The 18,565-nt window shown below is 38.7% G+C and overlaps 1 protein-coding gene across 1 annotated transcript in view; it reads right to left on the reverse strand.

Annotated features, from left to right (window-relative positions):
- ATP2C2 (ATPase secretory pathway Ca2+ transporting 2) overlaps positions 1-18,565 on the reverse strand; it is a 629,254-nt gene that overhangs the window by 253,553 nt on the left and 357,136 nt on the right. The window contains exon 15 of the mRNA XM_044081473.1: positions 3,367-3,456. Coding sequence (XP_043937408.1) covers positions 3,367-3,456 — 90 coding nt within the window. The remainder of the gene's footprint in view (positions 1-3,366; positions 3,457-18,565) is intronic.

Here is an 18,565-nt window from a genome sequence, read left to right on the forward strand (position 1 = left end):
CCAATTTTACCTAATGTATGGTTTCTGGGGACAAGAGGTTGGTACGGGTTTGTGCCTATGGTTACAGTATGTTACAGGTTGCCCTGTCCATAAGGGACATAGGCCCTATCCCAAATGTGAATTTGTGATTCCTCATCCATTGATCCAAATTGCATCTGAAGAGGGCCAGGGAAGGGTTCTGCCTAAAATGAGTAGGAAGCCTGTTTCAAAGAAGGACCAGTGTCTGAGACACATACCTGTCTCTCCATCATGTTTTATTTGAGTTACTGATTAAGTTTAGATCCATAGTGACACTCATGCTGTTTGATTTGTAAATGTTTAGTAGCTACATCAGGGCTGGATTTGTGAATGCCTTGTAGGTCAGGCATAGGTCAACCCTTAATAGCTGGCCGTTGTTAAGGCCATCACTGGATCAAAAGCTTGGAAAAAAGCTCTAAAATGCAATTGAAAGTATCTAACACTCCATGACTTCTGCAGGCCTAGTAGTCTTGAGACCTCTTGTTTAATTCAGTTATTTCAGTAGACTCTTGATCAGTCTTACTATACAGCTTAAGCCAAGGTAGAGAAACACAAGAAAACTTATCGTAGTGATATAGGTTCTATACTGTATAGATGTAACTGCCATAGTTTGTTTATTGCAATAGTTTTACAAGAAGTGTGTGACACAACAGAAATAAAAACAGCTGGTCTTTTGCCACAGATAATATGAGAAGCATTGTCCTAGAGATTACTTTAGTGCTAACTCATAAATGCTAGTATGTTAATATAATGGTAACAAGAAAAAAGATGTTAAGTTGTATACCCAGCAATTTTGATTCTTGGAAAAAAATGAAGTGATTCTGCCATTGTACAGAGCTCATATTTATTCCAGTTTGAAGACTTTTTATAATTCTTGGCAAATACATCAAGTTAAAGCTCAGAGAGCAATGATTAATGATTAGGGTTATGAAAAGATTTTTGTATGAGGGAAGACTTGTTAAGTTAATCAGATTGTCAGTGAAGGAAAGGATAAATGAACAATATCTGGACAAATAAGGCTGCTAAGGATAAAATGAATGATAACATTTTTAAGAATGAATGAGAAAAATAGAAGGGGCAAATGGTTGAAGGAAGACTTTATAGGGAAAACAGAATCAACTTATTTTATGGACCTAGAGAAAAAGAAAGAAATAGAGTGAGAGATATGGTACTTTGAACAGTACTGCCTAATACCACTGATACAAAAAACAGAGGAGAGTTTCAAATTAAAATTAGATATTTAGCCTGTCCTGGTGGCAGGAATCAGCCCTGTACCACAGGAAGTAACTTGTTTACAGCTCACATCTGTAATCCTCTGTACCATCTTCTAGTTGTTGAGTTGGTCAGAAATCAAGTCCCTGCAGTGAAGTTTTACTATTCTCCAAATGTTAAACATGACTAGCAGTCATAGCTTTTGCTGCAGTTTTCCTCCTGAAATTCTTCACTGTTTGAATAGCTCTCTTCAGTTGACCTTTGGACTGCCGATATTACTGACTAGACTCCAACAATTCAAGGATTATATCCTTAATATCAATCTTCCACTCTGAAATTATGGGCCCATCATACCACAAAGTACCTTCCAAACCTATCAAATATCCCTGGATGATGTACACCTCCATTCCGTTTTAAACATACTACATAAAAACTGTAAGACACATTCCATGTACATGCTGTTACTCATTATAGGAATAACGTTCTCACAACTAAAACATGTCCTTCCAGAAAGTGCCCCTCCTACATACAGATCATAAAGATTATAGACCAGTCTCCTTTCTTGACTTATCGCTAATTTGTTTTTCAAAACAATACCCCATAACCAAATTATGAAGCACAACAATATGTATAGACTACATACAGACCCTCAGCATGGATTCTATGATGGTCATAATACATGTACTCCCCAGTGTACAGCATTTAGTCATGCTTACAGAAGCATGTCAGAAGGACATTTATTTGCTGCCATATTTGGTGACCATATCAGGATTTTTTTAAAAGGTTGCCCACCCACCTCCTCCTCTTACAAAATAAAGCAGACTTTGGCACAAATATGAACTAGGCGTCAAACAACCTCTCAAACTCCTCCTTGATAATACTTAACAATAAGGCATTTCTTTACTACTAGAAAATTCTCCTAAGAGGTCCTTTAGGGTTCTGTGCTTGGTCTAGTAATTCTAGTCATTTACACTTATAATCTACTTCTCAATCACACAGTCTCAAACTTGAAAAAAAAGTCAAAGCAAACCTGTAAAAGGATTTCACTTCAATGTGTAAATATAACACTTTAACAAACTTCACTTGAACTTTGCCAAAACTGGGGTAGTGCTATTCCTCGCTCCTCAAAAACTGAAGGATAACAACACTATTGATATATTTGACCCAAAATGAAAAATATGTTACAAGTGATTTTCTGCTTTAACTTGGTTTTCACCTCAGTTCTTTACTAATCTTTACTCAGTATACTGAATTTGTTATAGAAAAATTCCTTAATCAACAAAAACATACAACTCAGGTTCTAACCATCTAACCTCAGACTCTCTAGCTCAGCCCTAAGTAAAGGGGTGGTTATCCCAAGGTTAGGATATGGTCATCTCATAATAACTTTAACCTCAGCAATCAACATACATTTATCTGTTACTGTTTTGGGCTTGGTAGATATAATGATTCAGGGATGGGGGCTACAAGAAATCTTGCTTCTCTGAAAATTGTTTTTAATATATATATTTTTTTTTTGGTATTTTGGATTACTGCATATTTGATTAGTTTATTTCATTAAGTTGGAGCTGACAAGTAGTTAAATGTAAGGTTAAAGCATGAATGTTTCCTCAGGATGTTAACTGTAACATTTAGTATATATTGTTGGTGGAATTCATGCATAGGTTTTAATGAAGTCTTATATATGTTTTAATGAGTATATAAAGAAACTTGCGATATTTATATGTATGTCTGTATATTCTTTCTGAAGTTATTCATGCACTTAAGACCATTATGTACATCACTGCACTAAATGAAAAAGGAGGCTTTACTTTGAAATTAAAACCAAAATAAATGAAATTAAAGTAAACAGTGTTTTTCATAAATAATCTAGGTTTATAATTAAGCACACCATTTTCAGATTTTCTGTAGATGGACCATTGCTACTCATTTCAACTAACAAGTCAGGCTAACAGCAAATAAAACAATAGCATAATAAGGTGGACAACAGATTTAGAGGTAGAGTTTGCACCAGTGTCCGATGTAAAGACTAAACAGGACACAGACTCTTAATGACTAGAACATCAGGATGTAAACAATTTTCCTGCACCTTCCATGAATATGGCATTTTAAAGACAAACACAATTTTTTTCTTACCTTCATTGCAAGTGCAATTAATGCCCCTTCTGTTGGCTGACCCATAAGAGTGCCATCTCTAATGATTGAATTATTGGCCACACAACCAGCCTGAACACAAACCAGATAAAAATGACATTATTGTTAACTTCACAAATAGTACAGGACTGTTATTTGCATAACATGAATTTCATTAATACTATATCTGCTACAGTTTGCAAATATCACACATATTTATTGTTTGAACCTTTATACAGATAGTTTCCAGTATATAAGTTATACAGAGTTCCTGGACCATGGTAATAAAAATCTTTGGTTGTATGTAACAATATGCATGGCAAAAATGTTGTTTCTTGTAGAAATCATTTATAATTCACTATAGTTATTATGTATACATGCATGTAATAAACCATTAAGTACACTACACAATGATATTTTCACCAAACACAACCTAATCTTTGTCAGTGGTATAACAGATACATCACCTATTGTAGTATATTATACCTACCTCAATGTGACCAGCGTTGTTACCACAAACCCACATGGATCATTATTACCCAGAGGAATGGAGGAGACAACTAATCAATATTACAACTCATTTGGTGAGGTGTTTCCAGGGGAAATTTATCAAACCAAATACCAAGTACCTCATAACACAGAAGGACATCAAATTGTCTTATAAAGGCATGTGACAGAAACAAGGCAACAAAACAGTTAAAGTCTTTGAGGCTTCAGCATACTGGAACATGTACACAAATCAGAAAAATGTTTGTGGATGGATGGATGGATGGATGGATGGATGGATGGATGGATTGATGGATGGATACTGGAACATAATCTGCAATATGAGATGGATCCCTTTAAGGTTCATATTCTTCCTAACAGATATTTGTGGACACCTTTCTTGAGTTCTATTGAAATTTATTGTAGTTGCACAATAATTATAAGTGAAGGACTAGCAAGGTTAAAAATCAACATCTTTGTTATTTCGGGAATTCAACCAGGCCAAACCTTTGAAAATGTGTCAGTGTTTCCAGATGGCTGCTTCATTACCACTTAATTCCCTAATTCCCACCAAGTTTTTTCTATCACAGTTTGCACCAGAAGTCAGTCTACAGTGACTGTTCCTTCACCAGATCATTAAGCTACTGAAATCATGCCAAACAGAGGTCAACAGCCTAAAGTTTGCCTCACTGGATTTAAGTAACACATTGATTTTGATACCCATTGAATGTCATCAATGTGTCTATCACCACTAGCTTTTCTCAGACATTCAGCTCATATGGCTGTTTCTAAATAAAGACCTATATAGTGTTTACTTCTGTCATGCAACATTGTACAAATGACAATATTTCAACTACTTTAAGTATGATTATTTGGCAGTGGTCTGTTCACTGAACAGATGATGGTTTAGCGGTGTGCATAGCTGCATGACCACATTGTAGGTCTTCACCAATTCCATCTAGAGATGGCCAGGCTGAGATAAGCTGATCAGTGTACTGCTTGTACATCCAAAACAGGACTCTGAACTCATTACCATATAATCTCTTTCTGACTGACTCACCAGATGTAAAGGCAGCTATCATCAGGTGGTTTCAGTGCAATTTATCCACCAGATCTGTTATAGCTACTATGGGCAACTCTTTCTCTGTATATCTCCTACTCCACTTCATTATTTACAAGAGAACAACAGATATTTGTTCTTGGTCCAGTTCCTCCTGTCTGTAGGATTTATGCAGAGATCATCTGTTTGCCACTTCCCACTATCTAAAGTTGTACCTCAATTATCAGTTCTAGGTCCCTTACCCACAATTTATAGGTATATTGCACAGATCAGTCTTAGGCCTCTCCTCACTATCTACAAGATGATGGGTGTTCTTTCCTTCATTTCGATATGATTAGCTCTTGTCCCCTCTCCACTATTCAAAGATGTATTGAATGCATCAGTCCTTGATCCCCTTCTTACTATCAACACATATACTGCATAATCACTGTCATTTAATCTGAGCTACAACTATAATTAGGGATATCAGCTGAATTCTGAATTGCTAAATTACTGTCCCCTTATGTAAACTATTCACAGTCTCCAATATCTTCAAATGCACTCTCTTCCTCTCTGCACATGGCAACCTACATTTTCCTGTAAAGTTTCATTTTAAAATATAACTAGCAAAGTTAACCATCTGGGAAAGATCAGTCTAGAGCACCAACAACTTTAAAATGAAAATAAAATTAGGCAAATACCACAGCTGAAATCACAATCAAAATAAATGTTTAATAAAACACAGGCAATGAAAAGTACAAACGGTAAGCACTTTCACAGTCATAAGACTGCTTCTTCAGGCCTAACAATAAACATTCAATACATCTGTTTAAGATACATTTCATTTTATTCTCCTAATCCACCTCTAGATAAAGGGGGCTTAATCACCACAATAGAAGAGAGTCTGTATCAGTCATAGCATGGCTCACTATACCTGGCCTACTATCTGTATTCATACTAATGTTACATATTTGTTTCACTTATCTTAATTTAGTTTCCTGGAATCACAATTATTCATTTCCTCTGGTCACAATCCAGATATGTTTTTGGAATAGGCTCTCTGTTTCTACCTCATAACGCCCACTTCACTCCTCTACCCTACCCCCAGTTCACCCACCCACCTTTCTCTATATTTAAACACAGCAAACACCTCCCACATGCTTTCACTTCCAAGCAGCCATCTTTAACTCACATGTCCAACACTATAAACCTCTCCCATCTAAATTACCCCACAACCACATATTCCTCACTCACTTTAGACATCCCTACTACAGTAGACCTTCATTGTAGCTCTTGAAACCCCTCCTATCCCTACCTATCGTACTGCATATACCTCTTCCTAACAAAGTACAACTCCCAGCTAATCATCTTCACTGACCTTTCTCACACACACTACTACTCGTGTACATACCTCCTCTTGCATATCATAGCACCATCTTCACCAAATCAGTAATTCAAGTAGAAACAGCAAGCCTTATGCATATTATTCTTTGTACACACAAACAAGTATACTTTTCATCCAAATATACTAACTCTCCACTACAGTGGGTCAGAACTAGCAAGCTGCTCTGATACATTCCTTACTTCTTCATACTATTATCCTTATTCCAACTTACCATATACCATTTCCCTCTCTACAGAACTTTTGTTCCTCACTCATATGTTTAGCATTATTCCCAGAATCTTCTCTCTCATACATGCGACAATCTCTACTCTGTCTCAACCATTTCTCCCCACACAGTTACATCCACCTGTGGAAATACTCCTACAAACAAGAGAATTCCTTATCGCTAAGACCAAGATTAAAAGAAAAATATTAACCATAATACCTCTAACACTACCCATTACTCACCCCAACCCTAATCTTATATACATCCAAACCCAGGACACACCAGGCACCTTTCTCCTTTCACCAGTCAAGCTAGCATCCATAACTCATTCATGTCTCCTTCTTCTGGGTTACTCCTACAACACTTAAACTGTCAACTCATTTGTAATAGTGTGTCAGTTCTACATGCACAGGTTGTCTTCCACTCTGTTAATTTTTTACTTCATACAGAAACATGGCAGAAACCAGCCATAAGAAAATGAGGAAATGCCTACCCCACTGCCAGGCTACAACATTATAAGTCAGGACAGGACACATAAAAAAAAAGCTGGGTTACCGCTATATTATACAAAAACTCGGTTTTACTCTCCACCTCCCAGCACTGCCAGCCCTCATTCTACAACACTGAACTCATCATATCCTTCTTACAAATAAATGAAATAACAACATATGGGTTATAGGGCTGCACTTTCCCCAGGGAATATCACTCCATGATTGAAAGCCTGCTATTATGAATACTCAATATCAGCCAAGAAACCTTAATTTTAGGAGATCTAAGCACTGACTGGAAAAACCATCTCAGCCTCTCACCCCAAATCCACCATCAACCTATACAAATTCACTCTATTTAACAGCTGCTCAACAATATATAACAAACCCTCCAACCACTCATCCATAGGGGATTGGACCCTGACAACCACTCCCAGCATCCTTTCTAAATCTGTAAGTGACTACCTACCCACATATGTGAGAACACAGTCCAGAACCTATTTAAGTTTAACAAAGTCACCTTAATTAACACACTAATGCTCTGTAACTGGAATGTATTAAAAATGCGGTCACTAGATGAAGGTGTCGCTTACTTAAATAAAACCTTACTTGACATACTAAAGCAAGTATCTGCAATCAGAAACAAAAGACTATAGCACAACCCTGCCTTCTCCCACTCCAAAGCCACTATACAAGTAATGGCACAGAGAGATAAAGCTTAGAAGTCATGGCTTCTTGATAAAACCAAATTCATATGTAACATTTTAAGGAACCTTGTAATTTCAGTAAAAACCCATTAGATCTGATAGGAAAACTTACTTCACCCCATTTCAGGATACTCATAACAAGAATCCCAAGCAATTCTGCCCTTCCATATTCAATCTACTAAATCCAGGACAACCAAAACAATCATCTCCCTTCACCTCAAATGATACTAAATCCAATTTCTAACCAATTCGATACCTATATTTTTTCAGTCCATCCCCTCTCACACTAACAATGATTGACCCAGCACTCTCTCTATATTACTCCCTAACTGCTCTCAGATATTTAAGATGAATAACATGGGTAAGTTCTTGTGCCCATCCCCCCTCATTTTCACTCTGTATTAATTTACTCTGTTTTTCCCTTCATGTATTAGTCTAATCCCAGTTTGGTTATTCTCTGACAATTATTCATTACATAATATTGGCATTTTATTTACTTATTTATTGACAATTGATTGCCAGGAAAGTCTGACTGGGTAGGAGCCCATTTTCAGAGGAGGCCTGGGGAGTAAAGCTCCAAAGTATTACAAAATATTTTAATAACAATTATTTTACAATCTTTAAAAATAATACAAAAATGACTACAGTTTAAACAATTGTACCAACTTAGACATAATATGAAAAAATTGGTTAAGAATAGATACAAGTTATATGACAATGATTTATTATTTCGAGAAATTTTAACCAGTTTATAAAAAAAATAAAGGTGAGTCAGTATAATACATTATAAAGTGAGAGAAAAGCAGGCTTATGATATATTTAGAAAGAAAATCAGGGGAGAGAACGTGATAGAATTAAGGAAATGAGTAAAGAAGGAAGAGTAAGGTGGTATAAGGTATGAATAGGTATTTATTGTTATTTAGGGATATAATTTATCCTGGGGTTGAGCAAGTACAGAGCCAGCTTTTTGTGGCTAGGAAGTCTTTCACAATGGTTTTGAAGGATGGGAGGGATGGTACTCACCTGGTGGATATAGGTGAGGAGTTCCAGTTAGTTCCAGGTCTTAGCAACATGGTGCAAGTATAGATAATGCCCAGCAGATTTCATACCATTACATTGATGCATATTAAATTGATACTAGCAGGTTCACTACACAAGTATAGTTTTCAGTATTGAAGTGTAGAAACTTTAATGCACATTATATTGATTTCTACAGGCTGAAACTTAAAAAATGGCCAGAAATAGACTGATCTGAAAAAAAAATAATGCTTCCTTTTTATAAGTGGTCAAATAATAAAAATAAAAAATAAAAACCTTAATAGTACATCACAACAAAATATGTCTGAATAACTGTAGCATTAGGAAAAGGATTGTTGCTATGGTAATGTGTAGGAATGGGTTTAGCGGCAGTGGCAAGGTTAGGTTTAGCACACTTGAGTAAAGATGGATATTGGTGTGCTTCACTGTAAGTTAAGTCAAGTAGCATTTCTAGTGAACACCAGCATAGCTCTCAGCCTTCCATCTCCAAAATGAGGAACACTAACCCTCATAATGTGGAGCAAATGGGCAAAACGTGGAACATATACTAACAGCTTATTAACAACTTCAACTAGGAGGTCATAGGATGGTTAAAATATGTTGGTTTTACTTAAAAAAAGATCTTTTAGTATTTACCATGGATATCAATTAAAAAATTCCTAACACTGATTGTGTAACAGACCCTTCCAATGTGAACTTCGAGGAACATGACCATTTTAAGATTCAGAAGAGGTACGTTCTTTGTAATGATGTACGCTTGAGAAGTATTAACACCAGTCTCTGGAAGGATGTATCAGTCAAATTTGATTCAGTTATATGACTGGATTATAAGTGAACATGAGAAAGGAATGACTGTAGATATGATCAAACTAAACTGCAGTAAAGCATTCTGATAAATTTCATGCAAGTCAATTCTAGGAAATGGCAAGGGATAGGGTTATGAATGCTAAAGATTTAGGATATACAAAGTCTGATGAGAGAGAGAGAGATATTTAATTGTCCTGGGCCTAGGACTTTCGATTGCATTCAGTTTGGAGATATACAAAAGAAGAGAAAGCAGGATAATCCTCTCTGGAGGTAATGTAAAAAAGATACACCAGTGGAGAATAGGGGATGAGTTCAAGTAAATACTCCTAAACACTGACCAAGTGAACAGAAACATAGCAATTAATGTTCAGAGAAATTGAAATTGCTGCCTTTTGGCCACTAAATCCCTAGTGTGAAGTACACAATGTCATATTTTTCTTCTTTGTATATCCTGATAGTAGTGCTTTAAGTCTATCCCTTGCATACATTCTTAAATTTCCCTACATTTGAATACTGTTGCTTTCTGATAAAGAATGTGTTTGTAATGTATCAAAACACTTCCTGTGCAATGAAAAAGCTTTATCAAATCATGTCTGAGCTATCTGCACTCCTTCTTCACCCTGTGCAACCACATTTCATGGATTCTCCTTCTTCTACCCTGTTAGACTGTGTTAACCCCTACCTTTCTTTCTTTCTTACTTCCTGTCTGCTATGAGATATACATCAAGTTCCTTTGTTGTCTCTTTACATGCCTTCTTGCATAAGAAATTCACTCATGCCACTGAGAAGTAGTCCCGCAGCATCACTCTACCCATGCCACTGCAAAGTTGTCCTGCAGCATCACTTTACCCATGCCACTGCAAAGTTGTCCCACAGCATTGCTCTACCCATGCACTGAAATGTTGTCCCGCAGCTTCACTCTACCAGTACCACTGCAAAGTTGTCCTGCAGCATTGCTCTATCCATGCCACTGCAAAGTTGTCAGACAGCATTGCTCTACCCATGTCACTGAAAAGTTGTCTGACAGCATTGTTTACCCATGCCACTGCAAAGTTGTCTGACAGCATCGTTCTACCCATGCCACTGCAAAGTTGTCCCACAGCATTGCTCTACCCATGCCACTGCAAAGTTGTCCCACAGCATCACTTTATTGCAATCAGAAAAGAGGCCAGCACTCAAAAGTGTGAAAATCCAATGCAGAAGTTTATTATAGCAACACCATAAGGGTAGAGTGAAACCACAATACCCCACAAAAAATCAGACCGGTTTCGGCTGCAATAGCCTTCCTCAGTGTAAATAATAAATGCATCAAACAATACAATAATTTATATACATCCTGATCACACCCATATCAAATTCCATTGGCTGATTATAAATGCTCATTTAAGCCAATAGGAAATATCTCTCCCAATTTAATAATCCAATTTCTCTCTTTATAATTCAAAATAGTGTGCCAACCAATTTTGTTGGCCCTATCTCTTTGTATTCTATCAGTAATAATAAATCTAAAGCATGCAGTGGTATGTTTCACAGAATACTTATACAAAGCATTAGAATTTATTTTGTTCCTAATATCACTGATGTGTTCTGATGGGAGCCCTTCACATTGCCGACATTTCATAATGCTGACAATCATATGGCTGACACCATATGATTGTCAGTTGAAATGCTGACAATGTGAAATCGGCATCTCAGTACAGTGCGGAATGGAAAGATTTCCATTCCTGCACTGTAGAGCGATCTCAGAGTTGGTATATTAAAGTTACAGGGGGAAGTGGGGAGTGTACTCCTTAACCCCCTTTTCCCGTAGTGATGTTTTTTCAGTGGCCTTCTCACTTATTGTTTTAATTTGTTGTTTGGGATATTTTTGCAGTGACCCTAATGATAATGGACACCAGTTAGGTATAACAGCCCTGTGTTTCTTATGCTTAGTCAAAACACTGCTTGTGCTGTGCTGATGAGGTCATAACAAGGCCGAAATATGCATATCCACAGCTAGTGGGGTTTGGCTTTATTGGCCTGAAATTGTCCATTAAAATGACAAAACAAGTCATGGGCATTCAGAATCGTCAATTAGCTAAAACACCTGATGTTCATAAGGGTCATTTGCATATATCCCATGTGCCTCTGATACAAGAGGTTTGGGAGGTGACTCAGTGGAAGTTCTACCTTTGCTGGAGTTTTCGTTTTGTTTTTACTGATTGGTTTCTCAGTGACCTTCTCACTTATTATTTGAATTTGTTGTATGGAATATTTTTGCAGTGACCATAATGATAATGGACATCAGCTGGGTGTAACAGCTCTGTGTTTCTTATGCTTAGTCAAACACTCTGCTTGTGTTGTGCTGATGAGGTCATAACAAGGTCGAAATATGCATTTCCACAGCTAGTGGGGTTTGGCTTTATTGGCCTGAAATTATCCATTAAAATGACGAAACAAGTCATAGGTTCATAGGTTCATACTAGGCTATCTGCCCTAGGGCATTTATAAGCCTAGCCTGAGTGTGTTTGGCTTTCGCCACCCATTTTAAATTAATTTTGCTATGCCCTTTTTCGAGGTTAGTATACTGTGCCTCTGTCTAACAGTGACACAGAAGTGATACCCGAGGTAAACCTATGATCTCCCATCCACTCATCAAGATTCCTCTTGAAGAGAGTCAATGAGGGACTCTGTCTAACCTGGACTGGGATTTTATTCCAGAGTGAAGGGAGCCTCTGGGTTATGAATCTGTCCCTCCAGCATGTCCTATTTATTTCAGTGCTGAGGTTCAAGTCTCTCGAGCGCGTAGCTCGATGGGATTTGGATTTTCTGAGGTGCAGCATGTCCATTAATTCCGGGTTGGATATGGCTTTATACATCAGGCACAGATCGCCTCTGAGCAGACGGTATGCCACTGAGTAGAGCTGGAGTTTCTTTAACCGGCCAGCATATGGCATCTGTTTGAGCCCTTTGATCCTCTTGGTGAGGTACTTTTGGGGTCTTTCCAGTTGCTGCAGGTGTCTGGTAAGGTACATCTCAAAAGGGGCATTGTACTCAATTATCGCCCTGATGAGGGATTAGTAAAGAGGCACGATGACCTCCCCTGATCTAGATGTGAATCCCTTCATGATTAGGTGGGCTATATAAAATGTTTTTCTAACCACTTTGGCCACGTGGTTGTCAAATGAGAGAATCACCAATTAGCTGGACATTCAGAATCACCAATTAGCTGAAACACCTGATGTTCGTAAAGATCATTTGCATATATCCCATGTGCCTCTGATACAAGAGGTTTCGGACGTCACATAGTGGAAGTTCTAACTTTGCTGGAGTTTTCGTTTTGTTTTTACTGTTCACTGTATTTAGGAATGACACTAGGTGGCAGTATATACCTACATTTGATAGCATTCCCAGTCTTTGATTAAAATGCTGCAGAGACTTGGTACTGCTCCTATTATGCAGTTGTTTATTTGCTAGTTCCCAGATACAGGTCCTGGCTGTGGCTACATTCTAATTTAAACTTACACTTACCTCTGGACTCTCCAGTAGTCCCAGGTCCAAGAAAGCAACTCTGCCACTAAATGTTTTTTGCATTTCCCCTCCTCATTACTCCTTCTTGGCTCTGCCCACTCCGTTCGGCTTACGGGCTCACTCCACTTCCCTACCCTACCCCCAAATTCCACCCAACCCCACTACATCTACACTTACAGCCACATAATCACTCCCATTCCTTAATTAAACTAGCACCAGCAAACCCCTCCCTCAGGCACACACCCCTTCCCCCACTACATTCTCTAATCCAATAACCTCTCCTTTACACCTACTTCATCCCATATCTCTCTACTAATTATACCTACCTATACTAACTCCTCCCTTTGTTCCAACTCACCCACAAACCTCTCACATTACCGCTATATCAATAATGCTAATCAAACCGTCATTAACTCTAACCATTATATGCCTTCCTCTCTTTTTCTCCTGCCTTTTCTATCTTACCTGCCTCCCTCACATTTGTTACTCCACCCTTTTATACAACCTCCACTTTCTTCAGACACAAAACAATCTCCACTCCATTTATTTCTCCACACTTTTACAATTTTAGCAATACTCACTTGCTTACCAGACAACTTGTCCCAACCATCTCTAAAACTATCCCCATCTCTCTCACTGCAAACCATAATTGTTTCCCCACCCTCAACACTAACTCCAAAGACTCTAAAATACTTTTCCTCCCTCCTACTCCAACTGTTCTCAATCCTTCTCTCTGGTGACATTCATCTCAACCCTGGTCCCTCAACCAACCAAAACAATATCTTACCCTCTCCAACCCCCTCTTCTCTCCACAAATATCTCATATTTGCTACAATAAATCCCCAAAGTTTATGCAACAAGTTGGGTAACTTTCATGTCAGTATATCCCACAACAAACCAGACATTCTTTCTGTCTCAGACACATGGCTAAAACCTCACATTAAGGACACTACAATTACTCCACCCAATTATAGAATTATAAGAAAACCAAAAAGAAAGGTGTCTACTCATCTTCCCTGACAGTAACCCCCTATACAAAATCCCTACTGCACTTTGCTTCAGCTGAACTAACCCTGGCCCTCCTAAAGATAAACAACAAAAGCATATCCATAGCTGTCCTTTACATCTCCCAGGAAACAATATCCCCATTCATGAAGATATTCTCTCTTGTATGTCAACAAACATACAAAATGAAACTATACTCCTTGGAGACATAAATATTAACTGGCCTTCTATAAACTCTCCCACATCCTCACAGAATATAAACTTCTATAAATTTACCCAACTGATCAGTTCCCCAACTAGGTTTGCTAAAGATAATCCCTCTGGATGTGTTCTAGACTGGATACTAGTTTAAGTACTTAGCAGACTACAGACAACTCTGCAATAAAGTTAAAAAACAAACCGCCACAGACTAAAAATCTTACTACACAAAACTACAAAACAATCATAAATCCCAGAAAGGTCTGGAACAGTATCTCTACCCTACTCCATCCTGATAAAAAGGACAATCCCTGTCCAGATCCTACTTCTTCCAACCTATTCTTAGCAACACAACTTAACTCATTCTTTATAGACTCAATAGCTAAACTCACCACATCTTTCCCAAATAACACATCAAGCAAGACCCCATCTCCGTCTTCAGTCCCCACCATCTCTAACCCTACTCAGCACCCCCTTCTCTATCAAACCTATTCCTATTTCTACCATAAGAAAATTTCTGTAAAAATTAAAACCATGCTCGAATGCCTCAGATGAACTTCCTTCTTGCTTCCTCAAGCAAGCTGCTGATGGCATAGCTTTTCCCATCTCTATCCTAATAAACCGTTGCATCCAAGAATCTTACGTACCTCTCCTCAGGAAAAATGCCTTCATTATTCCCCTCCACAAGGGAGGCAACAATACCAAAATCTCCAATTTCCGTCCAGTAGATATCCTATCTCCCATTTCCAAAATTCTTGAAAAATGAATCCACTTACAAATTCTACCCTATCTATTAGACAATCAACTGCTGACACCTATACAACATGGCTTCAGACACAGGCATAACACAACTACAGCCCTCCTTTCCTTTCTTGAAGCCATCAACCAATCTCATGACTCTAGCAACATTGTATCAACCGTTCTCCTAGATTTATCCAAAGCCTTTGACACTGTTTCACATAACCTTCTCTTGTCCAAACTATCTCATCTCAATCTTGCCTCATCTTCTATCAACTGGTTTTCCAGTTACCTTACAAATAGACAGCAAGCTGTTAAATGGAAAAATTACACCTCAACCTTCTTATATACTGTCACAGGAGTCCCACAAGGCTGTATACTAGGCCCATTATTGTTCAACATCTTCATCAACAACTTCCATCACTGTATTCCAAATGCTAAACTGGTCCAATATGCCAATGATTCTACAATTATCTGCTCCACCAAATCCCTCCCTAAACTCATTAAACTAACACAAGAAGCTTTCTCCTGCACTGAGTCTTGGATGCTCAACAATCACCTTGCTCTCAACCCCTCAAAATCCAAGATCATGATATTTCCCCCTTAAAATCCACCAAACTTGATAAGAACTCTTTCTCTATAACTAGCCAGAACTTAACCCCAATTGAAATAGTTCCCCACACAAAACTTCTAGGAGTCCTTACAGATGACCAATTAAAGTTTGACATCCACCTACAAACTAATATTAAGAAAACACATCAAAAACTGGGTATGTTATACCACCAGAATTGTTACCTTACCCCCTCAACCAAACATACCTTGTCTTCTACCTATCTCTTCCCCTCCCTTCTATATGGTGCCACTCTCCTCACCAGTCTTCAATCATCCCTAAAGTCTAAACTTGCTTCTTGCTAAAACAAAATTGCTACATTTGCTACCAGATCCAAATCCTCCTCCCACCACTGTAATGCTCTCCAGTCCTTGAATTGGTTGGAACTCCCTAACTATTTTTCATACATTCAACTCCCTACTGCCCATAAACTCATCTTCATATCCTCTTTCTGTCCCTCACTCTCCTTCTCCCTCCAAATGCACGAGCCCAGTATACTATTTAGGTCCAGCAATCAGAACCTGCTAGAAGTGTACAAGCCTATACACTCTCCAGGGACACTTCTATTATCTTTCTCCCTAGCACAATTATGGAATTCCCTTCCTCCTTTGATTCAAACCACCTACAACCATTCACTTTTGAGAACTTGCTCCACTCACACCTCTCTTCTCTCTGGGAATGCCTCTGTTCTCATCCTACCTGACTCCCTCCCTAGATCCTTTCCCTTCTCTATCCTACTTGTTATCCAACACTCATCTCCACTATTTCTATATTATTCCACCTTTTTCTCTCGCTTTACTCACTTTTTCCAAAACTCTTAAGACCTTCCCTCCTCAAGGCCTGCAATCCTAATTAATTTGCCTAGTTCCTGTCTTACAAAACTATATTCCTCTCATACATTTATCTGTTGTTACATACTGTTGTTATTTTTTCATGTACTGCTAGGGCACTTTCCCCAAGCATTACTCCTACCAACCTTGTGGTTGTCTTACTTTTCATTCTCAAAATTGTATAAATTTTTAAATTGTTCAGATTTTTATTTCTAAGTATAAATGACAAAGGGGAGCAAGGCTAGGTGTATTGGAGGCAGTTTCAAATTGTTTTATCATGGTGAGGATGGGAGGAGAAATGGGGTAGGCATTATCCTGAAGGAACAGTATGCTAAGAGTGTTTTGGAGGTGAAAAGAGTGTCAGATAGAGTGATGTTTATGAAGCTGGAAATTGATGGTGTAATGATGAATTTTGTTAGTGCATATGGTCCACAAGTTGGGTGTGCGATGGATGAGAAAGAAAAAATTTGGAGTGAGTTGGATGAAGTAGTGATGACTGCACCCAAGGGTGAGAGACTGGTGACTGGAGCAGATTTCAATGGGCATGTTGGTGAAGGGAACAGAGGGGATGAGGAAGTGATGGGTAGGTATGGTGTTAAACAATGGAATGCAGAAGGTCAGATGGTAGTGGATTTTGCGAAAAGGATGGACATCGCTGTGATGAATACATATTTTAACAAGAGGGAGGAGCATGGGGTGACATACAAGAGTGGAGGAAGATGCACACAGGTGGATTATATCTTATGTAGAAGGGCCAGTCTGAAGGAGATTGGAGACTGTAAAGTGGTGGCAGGGGAAAGTGCAGTCAGGCAGCATAGGATGGTGGTTTGTAGGATGACATTGGGGATCAAGAAGAGGAGGATGAGTGTGAGGACAGCACCAAGGATCAAATGGTGGAAACTGAAAAAGGGTAATTGTGAGGTGATGTTCAGGGAAGAGTTAAGACAGGCACTGGGTGGCAGTGAAAAGTTACCGAATAGCCGGATAACTACAGCAGATCTAGTAAGAGAGATGGCTAGAAAGGTGCTTGGTGTGACATCTGGAAAGCGGAAGGAGGACAAGTAGACCTGGTGGTGGAATGAAGAAGTACAGGAGAGTATACAGAGAAAGAGGTTGGTGAAGAAGAAGTGGGATTGTCAGAGAGATGAAGAAAGCAGACAAGAGTATAAGGAGATGAGGTGGCGAAGGCTAAGGATAAAGCGTATGAAGAGTTGTATAAAAGTTGAACACTAAGTTGGGAGAAAAGGACCTGTACCAATTGGCTAGACAGAGGGACCGAGCTAATAAAGATGTGCAACAGGTAAGGGTGATAAAGGATAATGAGGGAAGCATACTCACAAGCGAGGAGAGTGTGTTGAGCAGATGGAAAGAGTACTTTGAGGGGCTGATGAATGAAGAGAATGAGAGGGAGAGAAGGTTGGATGATGTGCGGATAGTGAATCATGAAGTGCAGTGGATTAGCAAGGAGGAAGTAAGGATAGCTATGAAGAGGATGAAGAACAGAAAGGCTGTTGGTCCCGATGACATACCTGTGGAAGCATGGAGGTGTTTAGGTGAAATGGCAGTGGAGTTTTTAACTAGATTGTTTAATGAAATCTTGGAAAGTGAGAGGATGCCTGAGGAATGGAGAAAAAGTGTATTGGTACTGATTTTTAAGAGTAAGAGTGATGTTCAGAGCTGTAGTAACTACAGAGGGATTAAAATGATCAGTCACAGCATGAAGTTATGGGAAAGAGTAGTGGAAGCTAGGTTAAGAAGGGAGGTGATGATTAGTGATCAGCAGTATGATTTCATGCCAGGAAACAGCACTACAGATGCGATGTTTGCTCTGAGAGTGTTGATGGAGAAGTACAGAGAAGGTCAGAAGGAGCTGCATTGTGTCTTTAGAGAAAGCATAAGACAGGGTGCCTAGAGAGGAGTTGTGGTTTTGTATGAGGAAGTCGGGAGTGTCAGAGAAGTATGTAAGAGTGGTACAGGATATGTACGAGGGTAGTGTGACAGCGGAGAGGTCTGTGGTGGAAGTGACAGATGCGTTTAAGGTGGAGGTGGGATTACATCAAGGATCAGCTCTGAGCCCTTTCTTATTTGCAGTGATGATGGACAGGTTGACAGATGAGATCAGACAGGAGTCCCCAT

Source organism: Protopterus annectens, chromosome 8.part0 (genome assembly GCF_019279795.1).
Source record: "Protopterus annectens isolate FY-2018-M chromosome 8.part0, PAN1.0, whole genome shotgun sequence".
In the NCBI taxonomy this organism is placed as follows: Eukaryota; Metazoa; Chordata; order Ceratodontiformes; family Protopteridae; genus Protopterus; species Protopterus annectens.